Source organism: Netta rufina (genome assembly GCF_964035555.1).
Source record: "Netta rufina genome assembly, chromosome: Z".
NCBI lineage: Eukaryota > Metazoa > Chordata > Aves > Anseriformes > Anatidae > Netta > Netta rufina.
Genome location: NC_140126.1, coordinates 5,325,244 through 5,342,339, shown reverse-complemented (window position 1 = coordinate 5,342,339; position 17,096 = coordinate 5,325,244). Strand labels below are relative to the sequence as shown.

Here is a 17,096-nt window from a genome sequence, read left to right as displayed (position 1 = left end):
GTGTTGAGGGAGAGAAGCAACAAGTGGAGTGTGGGTGAGCAGGAGGAGGATGTGGCTTGGGGTGGTTACGTGACAGGTTTGGGATGGGGGAAGAGTTTGGTTTGATCGCTGATAGGATGGGTTTCTACTTTGATTTGCTCAAATTATCCAGAGTCTGGCTCCTTGCAGCAGAAACAGTGTCATTAGTGCCGGGGAGCTTTAGGTGTGTCTCAGCAAACAAACAAAATTCCTGCTTTGAGTTGCCCTGAAAGTTAGTAATGAAATAATACGGGAATAGGGAGCCCTGCTGGCACACCTGGGCAGGAGGAAGAGGGGAAACTCTTCTCTGCACCCCTTCTTACATTGGCCTAGTGAAATACTTGGTCCTGCAACTGTGTATTAGAATCACAGAATCGTTAAGGATATTAAAAGCCCTCCAAGATCATCTGGTCCAACTGTACCCCTACCACCACTGTCACCCACTAAACCCTGTCCCTAAGCACCACGTCCAACCTTTCCTTGAACACCCCCAGGGATGGTGACTCCACCACCTCCCTGTGCAGCCCGTCCCAGTGCCTGACTGCTCTTTCTGAGCAGAAATGTCTCCTCATTTCTAGCCTGAACCTCCCCTGCTGCTACTTGAGGCTGTTCCCTCTAGTCCTATCGCTAATTAACTGTGAGCAGAGGCTGACCCCCAGCTCCCCACACCTTTCTTTCAGGTAGCTGTAGAGAGCAATGAACCAGTGTCGCTCAGTGTGTAGCTGTGTAGCAGCTGGGCTGCAGTAATGCCAGCTGGAAAGTTAAGGCCTTGTTTTGTACCTTATTTCTGTTTCTCTGTGTCCTGGTTTCAGTTAGAACAGAATTAATTTTCTTCCTAGTAGCTGGTGGAATGCTGTGTTTTGGCTTAGGATGAGAAGAGTGCTGATAACACCCCGATGTTTTAATTGTTGCAGAGCAGTGCTTATACCAAGGCAAGGACATCTCAGCCTTTCGCTCTGTCCTGCCAACAGGCAGGCTGGGGGTGCAGTAAGAGCTGGGAGGGGACAGACCCAGGACAGGTGACCCGAACTAGCCAAAGGGGTATTCCATACCATTTGGGGTCATGCTAAACAATATATAGGGGTGGCTAGCCGGGGGAGGGGGCCGGACTGCTCGGGGTTAGGCTGGGCATCGGTCAGCGGGTGGTGAGCAATTGCATTGTGCATCACTTGTTTGTACATATTATTAGTAGTAGTACTATTATCATCATTGTATTATTATTATTATTATTATTATTATTATTATTATTATTATTATTATTATTATTATTATTATTTTCCTGTCTTATTAAACTGTCTTTATCTCAACTCACGGGCTTCACTTTCCATTTCTCTCCCCCGTCCCAGAGAGGGGGAGGGGGGAGGGTGAGCGAACGGCTGCGTGGTGTTTAGCTGCCAGCCGGGTTAAACCACGACACTCTGTACCTGGTATTTCTGTAAGTGCATTTTTGTTCTGCTTTTATGTCTGTTTAGTACAGCATTGTTGAGTTGCCTTTTTCCTAGAAGTTTGTACGTGAGCAGACATACTGTGAAATACATCTTAAATATATATATTTAAGATAATCCCTTTGTTCTCTTCCGAGGGAGAAGTGTTGAAGGGGAAGGGATAAGTGCTCTCTCCTGGCATTCTCATGGTGGGGAAAGCCAGCTCCATTTAGAGACTCACTCAGTCCTCTGTTTACTAAGACCAGGCCTTAACCACCTCTTACATTTCCTGAAGAATCTTGACTTCAGACTTCGCAATTTCTCTGCCACGCGAAGTGACCTCATGTAAGCAGAGCTCAAACTGCAAAGCTTTGCCAAAACGCACATCTAAACCCTACTTGCTTTATCGTAGCTGAAGTCTAAAAACATCAAGCTGAAGGCAATGCATAAAAGACCGAAAATAGAGCTTTATACTAGGCTGTTTTTTCCAAAGGTGTGTTGGGATATATTTATACCAGTACGGGATTTTATGACTAGCGAAGAGGGGAGCTCTGCTGTCTTGAAATCTCAAAGACCAATTGGGAAGAAGTGATGCATTTACCTCTTCCAGGGCCTATTTTAAATTGGATTTCTAAGTAGTTCAGCTTCTGGGATGTATCAGGTTTTGTTAAAATACTGATGTTTAGCATCTACTCCTTTGTTTCAGATGTTGTATTATTTTTAAATGACCCAAATTAAAAAAAAAAAAACAAAAAGTGGAAGGAAGCCATCAGTTTATTTTTTCTAAGGCTGTATAAAATTAAGATTTTATTGTGCTTAGGACTGATGTAAAAAAATATCCACGATGTCATGAATATTTTCCAATTGTATTTAAATCCAAAACATTTCAGCTCCAAGAATCTGAAAGCTAACTATAACACTATCATACTTTCCTGTATCACAGACTACAGGTAGTAAAGAAAAAAATAGAAGTATTAAATTGTGCCTTTAAAAATAAAAACTTTTGTTATGACAAAAGGTGATTTCTGGTAATGAGGAGTAATTTTGTTTTTTTGGGGGAATTTAAGCTTTCAAGTCTTACACAGCAATTGGATGTTTGACTGAAGATTTGGGAAGTTTGGCCAAAGAAATACTTGTTTACAGTGAACAAACTTTAGATTGACATCAGTATACTTTAGCTTTTAAACAGCAACTTGTGTTTCACTGTGTTGAAATCTTCACTGACAAGTGAGTCCCAGATAAACATTGGTTTATTTTTAGTTGCCTATAAAGTAAAATTACAACCTTTTGTGGATCCACGAGTATGTGGGGTTGATTTTTGACTCCCCAGGTTTAACCCTAGTTTTTCTTCTGACCCAGTTCAGTTGCATTCTTTGGGCTCTGTTTTACTTTTTTTTTAATTTGATGGGAATTGTGACGATTCAACTGGACAAAGGTTTTTGTTCTCAAAAGTTCTTGCACATTTGAATATACATTAATGCTTACCTCTTGTGGAAGGTCTTACTCTTGAAGCTTAACTTTCTGGGAATTTTCTGGCTTTTATTCATCATATGTAGAATTTGGACAACTTAAAATGATTCAAGGGAAGTTGCCTTATGTCTCTGGCAATGGGAACAAGATAATCTATTTAAACATGCTTTTTTCTTCTCTTCTTTTTCTGGAAAAAAAAATAATCTGCAAAGGGCGTAATGTTTCCATTGGATGTGTTCATAACTCTTCAAATGGCTTGCATGAATGAGGGGAAGTAAAATTTGTTTCTCCTTAAAATTGCTGTTCTCAGATGCAATGTACTGAGAGCGGCTTCATCACATTCTGCTGTTCTTGTATTCCAGCCTGGGGAGAAACTTCCTGTGATGTGATGTAGCTGTGATCTCACAGGAACTTCCGTGGCAACAAATCTCAAAAACTCAAGGTTCTTTTTGGAATGTCAAAGCTCTGGGCATGCTAATACTGTCTGCCCTAGAGTTTTACAGCACAGCAGAAGATTTGGCAAGCATTGTTGTCCAGGTTTTAGACAAGTGAAAGAGACCAAAAGGGCAGTACCTGCACGTCTGAGGCCCCCATCCTTGTGAGCACCTCCAAGCCCCTGCAGATGCCCAAATAGTGACAGTAACTTTTTAATATTTCACTTGTTACTGATTGCAGCTTTGGGTGAATGCTGCCCTCTTAGATAAGTAGACTTTTCAAGGTTCTTGCTGTTAGCGGAGGAGGCATGTGAAATGGTGAGTTGCTTTTTTTTGACCTCTCAATTGTAACTTACCTTCACCATGTGTCAGCTTGTCCTCACTAGTTTTCAAAAAGCTGTATTTTGCGCAGCGTGCACATTGAACATGAAAATGGCCCTTGTGTTAAATTGAGACCGTCTTTAAAATGTTCTGCATTTTAAACTTCCCTACCATTGCTTTCTTAATTTATTTACAGTGTCATCGTGGCTTTTACAGAAAGTAACAGTCCCCTGTTTTGCTAGGATTTCTACATAACATTCCGTAAATGGCTGAAAATTATTGCGGTGATTAAACAACTGCTATTTAAGCTTGTAATGCAACTTTTAAAACTTGTAATGTTTTATCTTGCTTATCCCTTGCTCACCCCTTGCTTGCTATTCACATCTGCACAGCTTTTTGTTTTGTTAGGGTGAAATTGGTGTTTACAACACATCTGCTGAAATGGTTTAAAAGATAGTCACTGCCAAAGCATTTGTTCAGTGATGTTTTTATAGGTACCGTATAATAGCTAAAGCTGATACCTGTAATATTTAAATGCTGTTGCTAGAGTTGTATGCTGCAATTAACAGTGTGTGTATTCCAGATGCAATCTCAGGGCTCACGTGTGTGCTAAGGGCGAGGTGCTGCACTTAATATGAATAAGCTAGCTGGTTCAGAAACCGAGATGTGAAGAGCCCACTTCTGTCAAAAGTGACTTGATCTTGCAGCACAGTGCTTGGTCTCTTGGATGGTTGGTAAAATAGACAGGTGGCTAATGCCTTCTGAGGATGTTCTAGAAAATGCATCCTGGGCATTTTAATGTGTTGTACAGTGAGAAGTTGGCATACCTCTACAGAGCCAGTGCTGTGATAAATGATCCTGCAAAATGCAAGAAGACACAGTTGAAATAGAAAGTAAGCTTTATGAAAACAAGTGAATAAATTAATTGAAAAAACAAATTTCTTAATGGTCCGTTGATAGAAAGGATATTTTGGAATGAAGAAAAAAAAAACACACATGTTTTGCAAAATCCAGGATTCTATGCAGATTCTCCACCTGTGTTGTGAACTGGAGTGGTTTGGGGAGGTTTGGTGAGAGGAGTGAGAGCCTCCTGCTGCAGGCAGAAAGTGAGTGGCAGCCAAGACAGGTTTAAAAAAAAAAAAAGACGGTGGGAGGCTGGAACGGTGTGTATGGGGCTAAAAGACTCCTAAAGATGTTTTTTTTTTTTTTTTTTTTTTCAGTTGGACCAGACGGCCATGAGTTTTCATCAGGTTTTTATGCACAGTAAAAGCTTAAGATAGTTAAGGAAGGAAACTTTTAATGCTGCCTTAGAAACTATTGTTTCTTTTCTTCCTTCTGGAACTTTTTATTCCAGATGATACAACTTTATATTGTTATTTTACTGTTTACTGAGTGACGTATGGTATAAGTCAGTCAAAGTTTTTATTCTGGTGGATTCTTCTCTTGCTTAAGATGACCCCTGTGAAATATGATCTTGGGGAAGTTACAGGAACATATTCAGGAGTATCCTTCTGTATTCAAAGGATTTTTTTGTCAGCGAGACTCCTGGTTTACATTGTTTTTGTGAATGTGAATATTCCACAAGTATCAGTCTTGCTGTTTTTTCCCCGAGGATCTAGTTCAAGAAGCAGGGTTTGGTAGAGACGTACGAATTACATCTGAGCTCTTCAGTGTTGCCACCAAAACTCTGAAGCTAGGCTCCAAAGTCTGATATTGGGAGGTTTTAATGCCTTTTCAGAGGAGCAGCCTCACGGGTTACTTTGTGCATTTGCTTTTATTTCACTTGTGGTTTGTAATTTAACCATTGCTTTTTGTCTCGAGCGCTGTAACGTGATCTGATGACGGTGTTGCAAGTCACAATTGCCCCCTCCCCTTCCAGCTCGCTTCTTGGTGGCACTCCCTACTTTGTTCCTCGGCGTCCGTTGTAGTGTGAAACAACTCGGTACCTTTTTTTTGAGGCAGTTGAGCGTGTTTCCACCAGTTTGGGGACGTCATAAATGTCTCAGCTCGTACTTGTCTATTTTTAGCCCTGCTGCTTGTATCTGTTTCTATTCAGAGAATTCCTTTGGAAGCCGTTCCAGGAGAAGCGCGGTGCAGCGACGCGGGAGGCAGCCGGAGGGGGCAGGGAGAACACAGAGCGAGGTCGTGATTTGGCAGCACCATGCCCTGCAGCCAGCGCCGCTCCCTGCACGCCACCGCGGTGATGGGACCCTGCTCAGAGCAAATGCTGGGGTCTGCATGGTGGCCCGGCTACCAGCTCGTGTTAGCTGCTTCTTTCTGCTGCTTGGAGTGCCTGGCTTTCACCCTGAGTCTTACGGGGCTGTTTGTGTGTAAAATGGGGTTAATCTGGGGGGCTGTTTAGATATGGGCTGTTATGCGGGAGCAAATCACTGCAATGCACCTTTCTGAAGTTCAGTAGCCAGAGCTGACAGTCCCTAATACTTGTCCTTTCCTCCCCTGTGGCAGTTCAGCATCTTCTTTAGTTATGGTACCAGTTTTAACTATGATTAACTTTCCTAGTTAAGTTATTTTTTGTTGTTGTGATTTAACAGCTGGTCTTTTGTGTTTGCTGTTTCATGAACTACTCATCTTGTGGGTACAGATAACGTGGTGGTAATGGTAGCGATTGACAGGTAGGAGATCCACCAAAAGCTTGTTTAACTGCTGTGCCTTCCAGTTGGTGGGACTGACAGGTGCAAGCCTGACGTGTCCTTGATGCGTTCTTATGTCCCGCGTTGTACCCTAATGTTAACCACACTTAAACTGCTTTGAAAGCATCCTGCTGACACTGTTACTAGAGGTGTGGGGCGCAGTGGTTTTGAGACAAGTCAGTCGCAGTTAATAGAGGAACACGCCACGGTGCAGCTTTAGTGGTCGACACCAGTCTTATCTGAAGTGCTTTGGCTGCTTAGGTATCTTTTTACTTGCGGTATTGATAGCTTAACCAGAGCGTGACCTGAGATCATACATCCTTTACATGTAGTCTATGAAGAGAACATCCATAACTTGTCTGGTTCATGCTCTGCAGTTATCTCCTCACCTCTGTGTGTGTGTGTGTCCTGAGTTCACCCAGGCTTCTAGCTGACCCCTGAGCTCATCTCAAAGAGAATAGAAGAAAGCTGTACAAATTATTAGTCTGCAGTAAGCCGCCTTTGGTGGAAGGAGCCATGTGAAGACCTTCCAAGGCAGCCAGCCCTGTCTTTCCAGACACGTCTGTCTGTCTGGCTTGCTGCCTCCCTCCCCATGCAGGGCCTGCAGTAAGTTAATGAGCTGGTGGAGGAAGCGAGCCTTTCCGAGGTAGGGCTTTAGGTGGAGGAGGGATGGATGTTAGGCTTGTTAGACCTGTGAAGGGGAATGTCAAGATGACCAGCAAAAGCACTGAAAACTCAGCCCTCTGTACAGAGTCATTAAAGATTGCTGGTTAAATTGCTTTAGGATAGCTTGAGTAGTTAGATTTAGTGTCTGAAACCGAATGCAGAAAGATGCTTGTATGATGAGGGGAAAGGACTGACTTCTAGATGGACATGTGTTGTGGTAGGCGAACTGTCCTGACGTTGGTTGGTATCTTCCTTTTTCGTTGGATAGAAGCACCTCCAAAGTCTTATAAGGTCCTTCCTCACAACAAGTGAATACTAACGGGCATCCAGGAGGCTGGGCACAAAGGATTGCTCCTCAGGAAAGGTGATGAACATCTCTGTTTTCTCACTGTCGATCCAAAGACTGTATATGCTGTAAAATAGCAATATATTCAAGGTCACCCTGCTGGCAAAGTCCCTTCCTGTGAATTTTTCTTTTTTTTTCAAATAGTTTACAAGTTATTTTAATGATTTTTTTTGTGTGCAGGGGGCAGGATCAGGATAAAGTCTCTCTGTTCAGGATCCCATGAAGACAAAATGTGAAACGTTGCTCTTTACATACATGATAAGGGCGTGTGGCTGCTGAGATGCATGTTCCCCATTTCCCTGTGACCTCATTCCCTACCCCTTGTGTCAGATTGAGCAGTTGCATAGCTACATAGTTTTCCATTTGGTAAGCTTATCCAACTGCCCCGCTATTTTGTTTTTAGAGGGTTTAGTTTGCTCTTGGGTCAGCTCACTTTGCAGCTGCACAATCATTAGACTGATGGAAGGGAAGTAGCAATATTATGTGGTTAAGGAGGAGGGAAGCAGGAGTGCAATTTCTGGAGAGGGTTTGCAGTTGTGTGGTGTTAGATGGCAAGGTGAAACTTGAGTTTTAATGGTACAAATGTTTTAGGTTCTCCCTTTGCTGCACGTGGAACTAATATACAACCAGTTGGTTGAAATCGTGTAGTAAAACTAAAACTGTGGCCGTGGGTTTTTGTCCCAAACTCTGCTTAGCTGTCCTCAGGTTGTGTGTGACTTCAGCAAGGCTGTGTGAGTTCTCTCTGCGCAGGGTAATGATTTTCAACCCTGACAAACCTGCCAGTTCGGTTTTTCCTCAGCTGCAATAAAGCTTTCCTTTTTTGAAGTACTAGTTAATTTTTTTTACAGGCCTCCTTGTAATGTATCATCTAATTCAATCTGAGTATTTATTGCAGGGGTCGAGGAGGCTTCAGTACTGTTCTGTGAGCAGCTTCTTTGCGTGAAGTTGAAGACACAGTTCGCTTTTAGTGGACATTACTCAGGAAATGTTAGGGAAAACACCAGGGGGGTTTTCCTTTTTATTGTTCCTTCACTGACTTGCATTTTTTTCTTTTGTGGGGGACGAACTCAGAGAAAGAGACATAAAGAGATTTGTAAATACTGTTGGTTCTTCACCGCTGAATGTAGTAGCAATGGGATAAACAGTGAGTATGCTGTGTATTGACTTAGCCAGCATTTTTTGCTATTTTCATAGCCTAAAAATAGGAAAGCAGAGTGTGATCAGTGAAGATTAGCTTTTCCTCTTGTAGTTTGTAGAGAGGGTTAACATAAGAAAAGCTGTTCTTGTGATAAAGGGCAAGAAATGGGGTCCTTCCATCAAAGATAACAGGAAACTATTTAATTTTTTTCTTTGGGTCCTAGAATACCAGGAAAGGACCTTCCTTAAAATGCTCCTCAGCAGAAAATCATAGTTCAGAAGTGAGCTTGCTCCTACCCCATTTTGTGGTCTGGTCTTTGCTATGGTCTAGCAAGATTGTCTGGTTTGGGTAGACCTGAGAGTGATGCTTAGATGAGAAATAACATGCAATTAAGTCTTTCTGGGTCGTTTCTTAAAGCTTCATTACAGCCAATGGTAAGTGCTGATAACTAATGCATCTCGCAAACACGGGATAAATATAGTTATCCCATATAAATAATTAGGGCAGGGAGCAATACTTGATTCTTCCTGTGTGTGGAAGCCCAGCCAGCTGCTATCTTAAGTGGCATTCTTCTAGCAGAATGGCAACAAGATGAGAGTAGTGACTTTGGAGGTAATCGATACCTGAAGCATCAGGCCAAGTCCTCTGAATCTTGTAGGGTACTTTGTGCCTCTTGGCTCTGCAGGGTCACTAATGAGTGTTGTCCTCTGACAGCAGTGAGGCTGGGTAGGTTCTGATACCTTTTTTTTTTTTTTTTTTTTTTTTTTTTTTTTTTTTGTTTCTTAGCAGTCTGAAGATTGTGTTGGTTGTACAAAAGATGAAGTCCTGGACAGAAGTCGATCATGTTTTTTCTTATTTTTAGTGTGGTTGTCTTGTTTTTCTTTTCTGATCTATGAAAATTTGGGGAAAAGTAGATTCCTCCTTCAAAAGTTTCTGTGTGAATAAGGGCGCTTGTTGCTTCTGAAGTTTGAATATTTATAAAGAAATGATGAAGACAAGTCCACTCAATGTTTATTGGATGCAGCTGGCAGATTTTTATTAAAGCTTGGATAATCACCAGCACATACGAAAATGTAAAACAGTGTCTGTTAGGCAGAGACACTAGGATAATAGCAAAGATTAATATTATGAGATTAGCTTTTTTTTTAATATTAATGGTATTACTTAACTCCGTGATTGAAACCTGCTCTGCTGGTGAAAAACATGCACTGTTCAGTGCCCCTACCACACCAGTCTTTTCAGAGTGGCCCCAGGTACGTGAGCAGCCTTTACACATCTCCAGTCTTTTGAAGACTGAGCACTGCTCTCTTCCAAAAAAGTGCTGTCTGTTGTTTTATTTGTAGCACCTATTCCTGCATTTGTCTTCCTTTCCATAACACTTGCTTAGGAACAGTAAGCCTTGAGATAAGTTTTTTATTTTTTGATCTGTTGAGGAGTGATCAATTCTTTTAGATCAGGGATGTGCTCTTAGCTAATTACAAATTTACCGAGTCTGATGCAGAATAGTAATTTCAAGCAACAACTTGGTGGCATTTAAGAAAGGTGGGTACTGGTATGCAACAGCCTGTTCTATAAGCTTTGTGAACGTGACAACTGGAAGTGTATCTGTTAGGCTTTTGTTTGTACTTGGACTGACTGCTGGCCACTCCCAGCAGTCCTCAAGTCCTTGTCTTGTGGTGAAACGTAAGAGAGGACCAAAGAGACAGAAATTGTACTCTGCAAGTGATGGAGGTCTACTCCTGGCCATCATTATTCTTCCTATTTACTGCAGAAGAAGGTAAAATGAGACAGAAACCCTCTCAGGATCCACGAGCTCAGGTTTGGTATTGATGGTTTGGGGCACTACAGACCCTGAGTAATCAGCACTCTTCCTGAACATCTGACTCTAGCAAACTCTTTTTCCCTTTCAAGCCATAATAAAAGTAGTGAAGTTCTTTAGACAACAGCACTTGAGGGAAATGCATTGCATCAATGCTTAGCAGCCAGTTTTATCCCCACGCTTTTTCCTCATGGTCATGTCACGCTACTGCTGTGGCAATAAAATCTGGCCTAATTGTACAGGTATGGTAGCCATGCCATCATAAAGCAGTGTCCTGCAGCCTTTTTCCAGCCCTGTCATTGCATGAAATTCTTGACTGAGTAGCTTTGTGATTAGAGCATAAAAAAGCAATTGCGCTTCTAAGGTGTTCACGCAGATTTCTGCAGTGTTCTTCATCACAGCTCCGTGTCCAGAGTCAAGAAAATAACTTTTTTGAGACTGCCTCAGGAAAAGAATTGAAACTGCAAATGTTTTGTTCAGCTGATGGAAGTGAATATTTAACTTCAGAAGGGTTCTTGAAAGTCAGTGGTATTGCAGCGCTGGGCCTGTCCCTGGAAGTTCAGCAGCAGATGTACTGCGTCTTGCAGGGCCTGCCACACTTCAAGACGATTGGTATTCTGTGCATCTCGAGTTTTTCTGACTTTCTGGAGTCTAGATTTCTTGCCCAGGGAAACTTGAACAAAAGATCAAGGAAAGCATCATGATAGCTTCATAAACCTGCTTTTTGCATGGATAATGTGATTGGTTACTGTCGTGGTTTAACCCGGCTGGCAGCTAAACACCACGCAGCTGTTCGCTCACCCTCCCCCCTCCCTCTCTGGGACGGGGGAGAGAAATGGAAAGTGAAGCCCGTGAGTTGAGATAAAGACAGTTTAATAAGACAGGAAAATAATAATAATAATAATAATAATAATAATAATAATACAATGATGATAATAGTACTACTACTAATAATATGTACAAACAAGTGATGCACAATGCAATTGCTCACCACCCGCTGACCGATGCCCAGCCTAACCGAGCAGTCCGGCCCCCTCCCCCCGGCTAGCCACCCCTATATATTGTTTAGCATCACCCCAGATGGTATGGAATACCCCTTTGGCTAGTTTGGGTCACCTGTCCTGGGTCTGTCCCCTCCCAGCTCTTACTGCACCCCCCAGCCTGCCTGTTGGCAGGACAGAGCGAAAGGCTGAGATGTCCTTGGCTTGGTATAAGCACTGCTCTGCAACAATTAAAACACCGGGGTGTTATCAGCACTCTTCTCATCCTAAGCCAAAACACAGCATTCCACCAGCTACTAGGAAGAAAATTAATTCTGTTCTAACTGAAACCAGGACAGTTACTCATTGATTCTTCGTCTTATTCTTTCAAAAACCCAAACTCAAAATGCAACTTCTTGAATGTGACTTGGGTGCGGAGATGTGTAGGGCTAGGATTTCTTTGTCCTAGAAAAGTTGGGTGTTGTTACCAACATTTCCCTTTTTGGGTGCTAGAATAGTTGTTGTCATTCCATCACCAGTCTGGTGGTGGCTTATTATGCAATAATTTATCTGCTGCTTTATCTGTAAAGGCTTGCTGCACAGACAGCAACCTTGAGATGATTTTCCTTTGAAAAGACCTTCTTTTCATTTTTAAGTCTAGTTATTGGCTTTAGGAGGAAGTGCTGAGATTTGAGTTTTCTTGTGTTTGAGAAGCTAAACATAGCTCCGAACAATTCTGTTACTTTTTTTTGTAAATTGTTTTTTGTTTGGTTTTGTTTATGTAATGGCAGTCTTCCTCTGGGGGTACTGGATTGTAAACCTTTTTCCACTGATATAAACAAGCAATTTTTTTAACTGTCAAGAAAGCAAGTGTGGTTACTTTCTTTACATGACAGTTTTGGGAAGTCTGGTCTCTAAGGCTTTCTTCTCATTTTGTGCTCAGGGGGCCTGTTTTGTTTAATGTGCCTCTATTGCTAATGCCTCTATTTCTTCAAAATACAGCTCTTTGGGCTGCTTACTGGAGCTGCGATGTGTTTACAAGGTCAAGCATTAACTGCTGATGAGGGACTTCTGAACTGAGCCAGACCTTGACATGGAAGCAGAAACATCTGCTGCTCTGAACATTTTCCTGATCTTTATTAAGCAGATGTTTAATTAAGAATTGTCTTTGTCTCAAATCTTCTTTCCTCATTTGATCAGCAGTTAAAATGAAGTTCCTCGGTTTGTAATACCCTACTCATTGCTATGACAACTGCTGTGTGAGCGAGGCAGTGTTCGTGTTGAGCCCCATCTTGTTAACAATAACACCCCACCCGGTGCTCGAAGCTCCAGCCGCTGGTGGTGTGACGTTGCCCTGCTGCTGGTGGGATCGAGCCCTGCAGCTGCCGGGGGGCATCTCGAAGCTTTGCTGCTCCTGCCCTCTTTGCATCTGGCTGTCGTTTCTGCTTTTAAGGGTGGTTTGGGTCTGAAGCAGATGCTGATGCATCTGAAATGGGTTATAGCACGTCCTTGGTGGCTTGATGGGATCTTCAGACCTGGTGCTGCTGCCATAGGCTGCAAGGATAGGATCTGCTTCAAAGATCCTGTTATTCTCTTGGACTGTCTGGCCCTGTTCCCCTTGGCAAGCTGATCTTGCTGCACACCTTCAGGAGTGTTTCAAACATTTCTGTGCCTTCATTTTTCCTTCAAGTATTCTTCCCTCTGGAAAAACAAACATGGCTCAAACAGCTGTGGCTCAGCGTGTGTTATGGAGGAGAGAAAAAAACACTTTTGCAACCATGCATTGCCTGGGTGTTGAACTGTGTGCTGCAGTTGAACATATGCTTTACAAACAAATAAAAACCTTTTTTAGTGTGTGTGTGCCCCAGTCACGTCCAGAACATGGATCTCAGTATTTAGAGGAGCTCTGTCTATTGAAAGCAGAGAAATTAGCGTTTGAAGTATGTTAGAAGTTCTAGGTACCACAATCAATATAAACGTGACTTATTCAGAAGTGATGAACAAATTTAGACCCAGTGGAGTTAGAATTTTTCAGCAGAACTTTGTGTGCTGATTGCATACAATCGTGTTTGGAAATGTTGGCTTGGCTTTTGGAGAGGTTAGTGCTCGCTGTCAAATTCTGTCTTCAGGGGGGTTGTCTCACTTTTACTAGATTCAAACTGTAATGAGCAGACTGATCTTAAAAACAAACAAAACTGACCCTCAAAGAAAACCAAAGGTCATCTTTAGTGTACACAAAATTAAATCAGCCTTAAGGCACTGGAAGTCCAGTCAGCATCGCTTACCAAGCAGATAAGAACGCAGAGAAAGTGGTTGTTGCTGCTGACTCAGAGGACAGTCTGTAACATGTTTAAAATATCAGTGGACAGCCATGGGCAGAGAGTCGAACTCATCGTTCGGAGTATCTCCACAGCTGCTTAATATTTTCTTTTCTGTGGAACACTGTCAGGAACTTGAGTTACCCCCCTTTGACCGTGCCTCGCTGTCTATACGCGGTGCTCCCAAGGTCTGTTTGTTTGGGCCTTTTGCAGACACCCAAGTTAGACCACCCGAAGGGACTGCAAAACAGCTTGGCTTTGGTGAATGTATTCATGAAGCTGGAGAAACACTGTGTTCCTGTTCAGATCATACTACGGTCAGTTCCTGGTAAAGGCAGGCCTTTTCTTGTTAAATATGTAAGAGTTCATGGAAATAGACTTTCTGCTCAGGCTCTATTGAAGGCTTTAACTATCACATAAAAAAAAAAAATCAGTATTGGGATCAATTTTGGTCAACCAAAATGTATTTCTAAACTGAAGATCACAATAGGGTTAATTGTCTTTTGGATATGTAGGTGAGGCTCTTGAGCACTGGGGATCAGTGTTTGAACAGTGACAGTGTGTTGCAACTATTTTTTGGATACCTACTACTTTTGAAGGCTGGTGACCTGTTTGGTACCAAACGCATCCTCATCCATGCAGTCATAGTGGTTTGGTCAGTTTTCATCTGAGCATTATCTTACCTTGAGCTTGGCAACACCAAATTTGTGCCAGAGCAATTTGCTCTGCCAGGTTGTGAGCTGGAGGGGCAGAAAAAGGACTCTGCAGCTTTGTGCATCTTCTGCCCAGGTGGCACCACTTGCAGATTGTCTTTGGTTCCATAAATTGGCAGTTTTACTTCCCAGTGTCATGGGGACAGAAACTGGGTGGTTGACCACGACTGTTCTGAGATCTGTGTTCAGTTATCAGAGCTGCTAAAAGCCATGTATTCATCAGGTAGTTCTGTGTTAGGTGCCATACAAACACAGAAGAGTAAGAAACTTTTTTTGAGTGTTTCTAGTGATGGAGGATGAACTGAAGTGACAGCTGACTGCCAGAGACAAGATAGCACTGGTGTGTGTGTGTGTGTGTGTGTGTGTGAGTGTGTAGGGGGGTTGGGTTTTCTTTTTGAACACGTACAACAAAAGTACATTTGAAGCAGAGTAACAGGTAGTTTGGTATATGGTTTCTGTGAGTATGAGGGAGAACAGAAAACAAATGCTGTCTATGGAGCCTGGATTTAAAGGCAAGGATCAGCATTTCTCTTACAAATGAGGGATGAGGAGTCAAGTGGGTGTTGGCAGTGACCTCCTTATATGTGTAGGAAAGATTTAATGATAGGGAAGAGAAGAACAGTATGGTTTGTGAATCTGATGTTTACATTAGTGTTCTGAGTGGGTACAAATGTGGTGAAATTTCAGGCATCAAAAAAGGACAGGAGAGACGATAGAAAGTGAAGGAGTCCTACAGCTGGAGCTGGAATCCCAGCAGAGTAGCAGATAGAAAAGTCTGTGTTAAAAACATGGAAAAGTCTGTACTTGCAGACTGCATCTCCCAGATCTATACAGACCACTGTCAACTGATAAGAATGCTTTTTATCCACTCTGTTCCCTCCTCTTACTTTGAAGACTGTATGATAAATCCAATACTTTTAAGCTCCGTTCTCAGGAATCTTGCCTTTACCAGAATTCCTGGTAAAGACAAGTAAAGCTGAAGCTACTGCGGTTGTATGTTACGTATTGAATCGGAGCCATGCCTTAACTCATGCTCTTCTTTCTCTTTCAGATTTTCTATTTTGTACATACATTGTTTTGTATATACTGTATATGATGACTTCGGTGGGCAGTGAACGTACCCGGGGCACTCGGGACAAAACGCAAATTTCAACCACGCAGCCAATACAACAACAGAAACAAGTAGTACAGGTACGTGCCACTGTATAATCATCTTTGAATTCAAAGTAAGCATGTAATGATATGCATCTCTTCCACAAGTCAGTAAAAACTAAGAAAAGATAGAATTAGAGACTTAGTTTGGAAGAGTATGTTTGACATCTTACTTTAATTGCTCAGTAATCTTCCACAGCCTTAAATTGTTCCTGTATTTGTGTCTCTAAATGACCATAGTGTTTTTCAACAGTATTTCCCATCAGTGAGGAATTCTGTGCCTATGCTTGTCTCAGGATTTTTGTTCTGTGACCCTGGTGTCCTCAGATTTTCTCCTCTGTATGCTATTCTCATGATGATAAAAGGTTTCTGGGTGATACAGGCATTTGGGTGGGTGGGAGTAGCTTTATTGGATACATGCTGCGTTCCACAGCGTGATTCAGCCTATCTGCAAGTCACAGAATCTTACACTTTTTGTGCTGCGTCTTCACAGAAAGTGAAGTGAAGATCATCTAAAAGTATCTTTGAGTATCTGAGATTAGCTCGTTGTCTTGATTTTCAGCAGCAGAGTAGTTAAGTTGTGTACTTCTCTAGCTTACAGAGAGTGCAAAATGTTTCTGCTTCTGGCAACTCATTATTCTCTTGTCAGGTACTTCTCCAAAATTGGACTCAGTTCAAGAGTTGCCTCAGTTCTCTGCTGGCAGAGAATGCATCAGTCTAGAGGTGTTCTCCTGGGAAATGGTGTCTTTTATTGTTTTCCAGACTGATCTTTAACGTGGAGAGGCTTCCTTCCTGTTTTATACAGTATTAATTATTTGAGCTCAAGCCCTCATCTCCATGAATTGCAGTGTTTTGCTTACTGGTGATTCATACTAATGTGTGGATTTAGAAAGTGGTTTTCAATAGGTGAAGATGAATTTGTTTTTAGTAAAAAGTAAGGCAGCAAGAGCGTAGTGAGCAGGTTGACCTCCTAACCAAACTAAAGCACAAAAAAAGGGGGACACATCCTGGGAGGATGATAGGGATATCATCAAGGAGGGGAACAAAGTTCCACCCTCTGTAGCAGAAGACCAGGTTTGAGGACATCTGAGGAACCCACAGGTGAACAAGCCTGTGGGACCTGAGGAGCAATGGCACAAGTTGGAACACTGGAAATTCCAGCTATTACATGAAAAAAGTTTACTATGAAGGTGGTCAAATAGTGGAATGAGGATTAGAGAAGTGGTGGGATCTCTGACTGGCCCCAGGCAACTCCTCTGATGGGACCTGCCCTCAGTGGGAGGTTGTGTTGAGGATTACTGGAGAACCTTTCCACTCAACCTGTGATTGAGTGGTTTTAGACAGTTGGTCTTACTGAGCGTTTTCTGCATTTTGTTCATCCGTTATTTCTACTTCTTGCATAATGAATACTGATTTGGTCTTTTCAGTGGAAAAGATGACTATTTAATACACAGCATTTATGTTTTACAGCACCATACGTTTTATTCTTTAGAGATCAGATGGGCCTTCCTGCTTAGTCAAGATTTAGAGATCAACAGAAATATGTAATATTGTTTAATCACCACTGATTTCTGAAGCTAGAAGAATGTTGCTTTCCCAAATGGAGATTTCAATGTTGTATCCCATTGATCATAATTTCAGTTATT

General features: G+C 42.2%; 1 protein-coding gene across 3 annotated transcripts in view; it reads left to right on the top strand.

Annotated features, from left to right (window-relative positions):
• The window catches only part of UBAP2 (ubiquitin associated protein 2), a 117,572-nt gene that overhangs the window by 6,526 nt on the left and 93,950 nt on the right, over window positions 1–17,096 (top strand). For all 3 annotated transcript variants that reach the window (XM_084305177.1, XM_084305178.1, XM_084305176.1), the window contains exon 2: window positions 15,350–15,489. In XM_084305177.1, coding sequence (XP_084161303.1) covers window positions 15,391–15,489 — 99 coding nt within the window. In that variant the 5' untranslated portion in view covers window positions 15,350–15,390. The remainder of the gene's footprint in view (window positions 1–15,349; window positions 15,490–17,096) is intronic.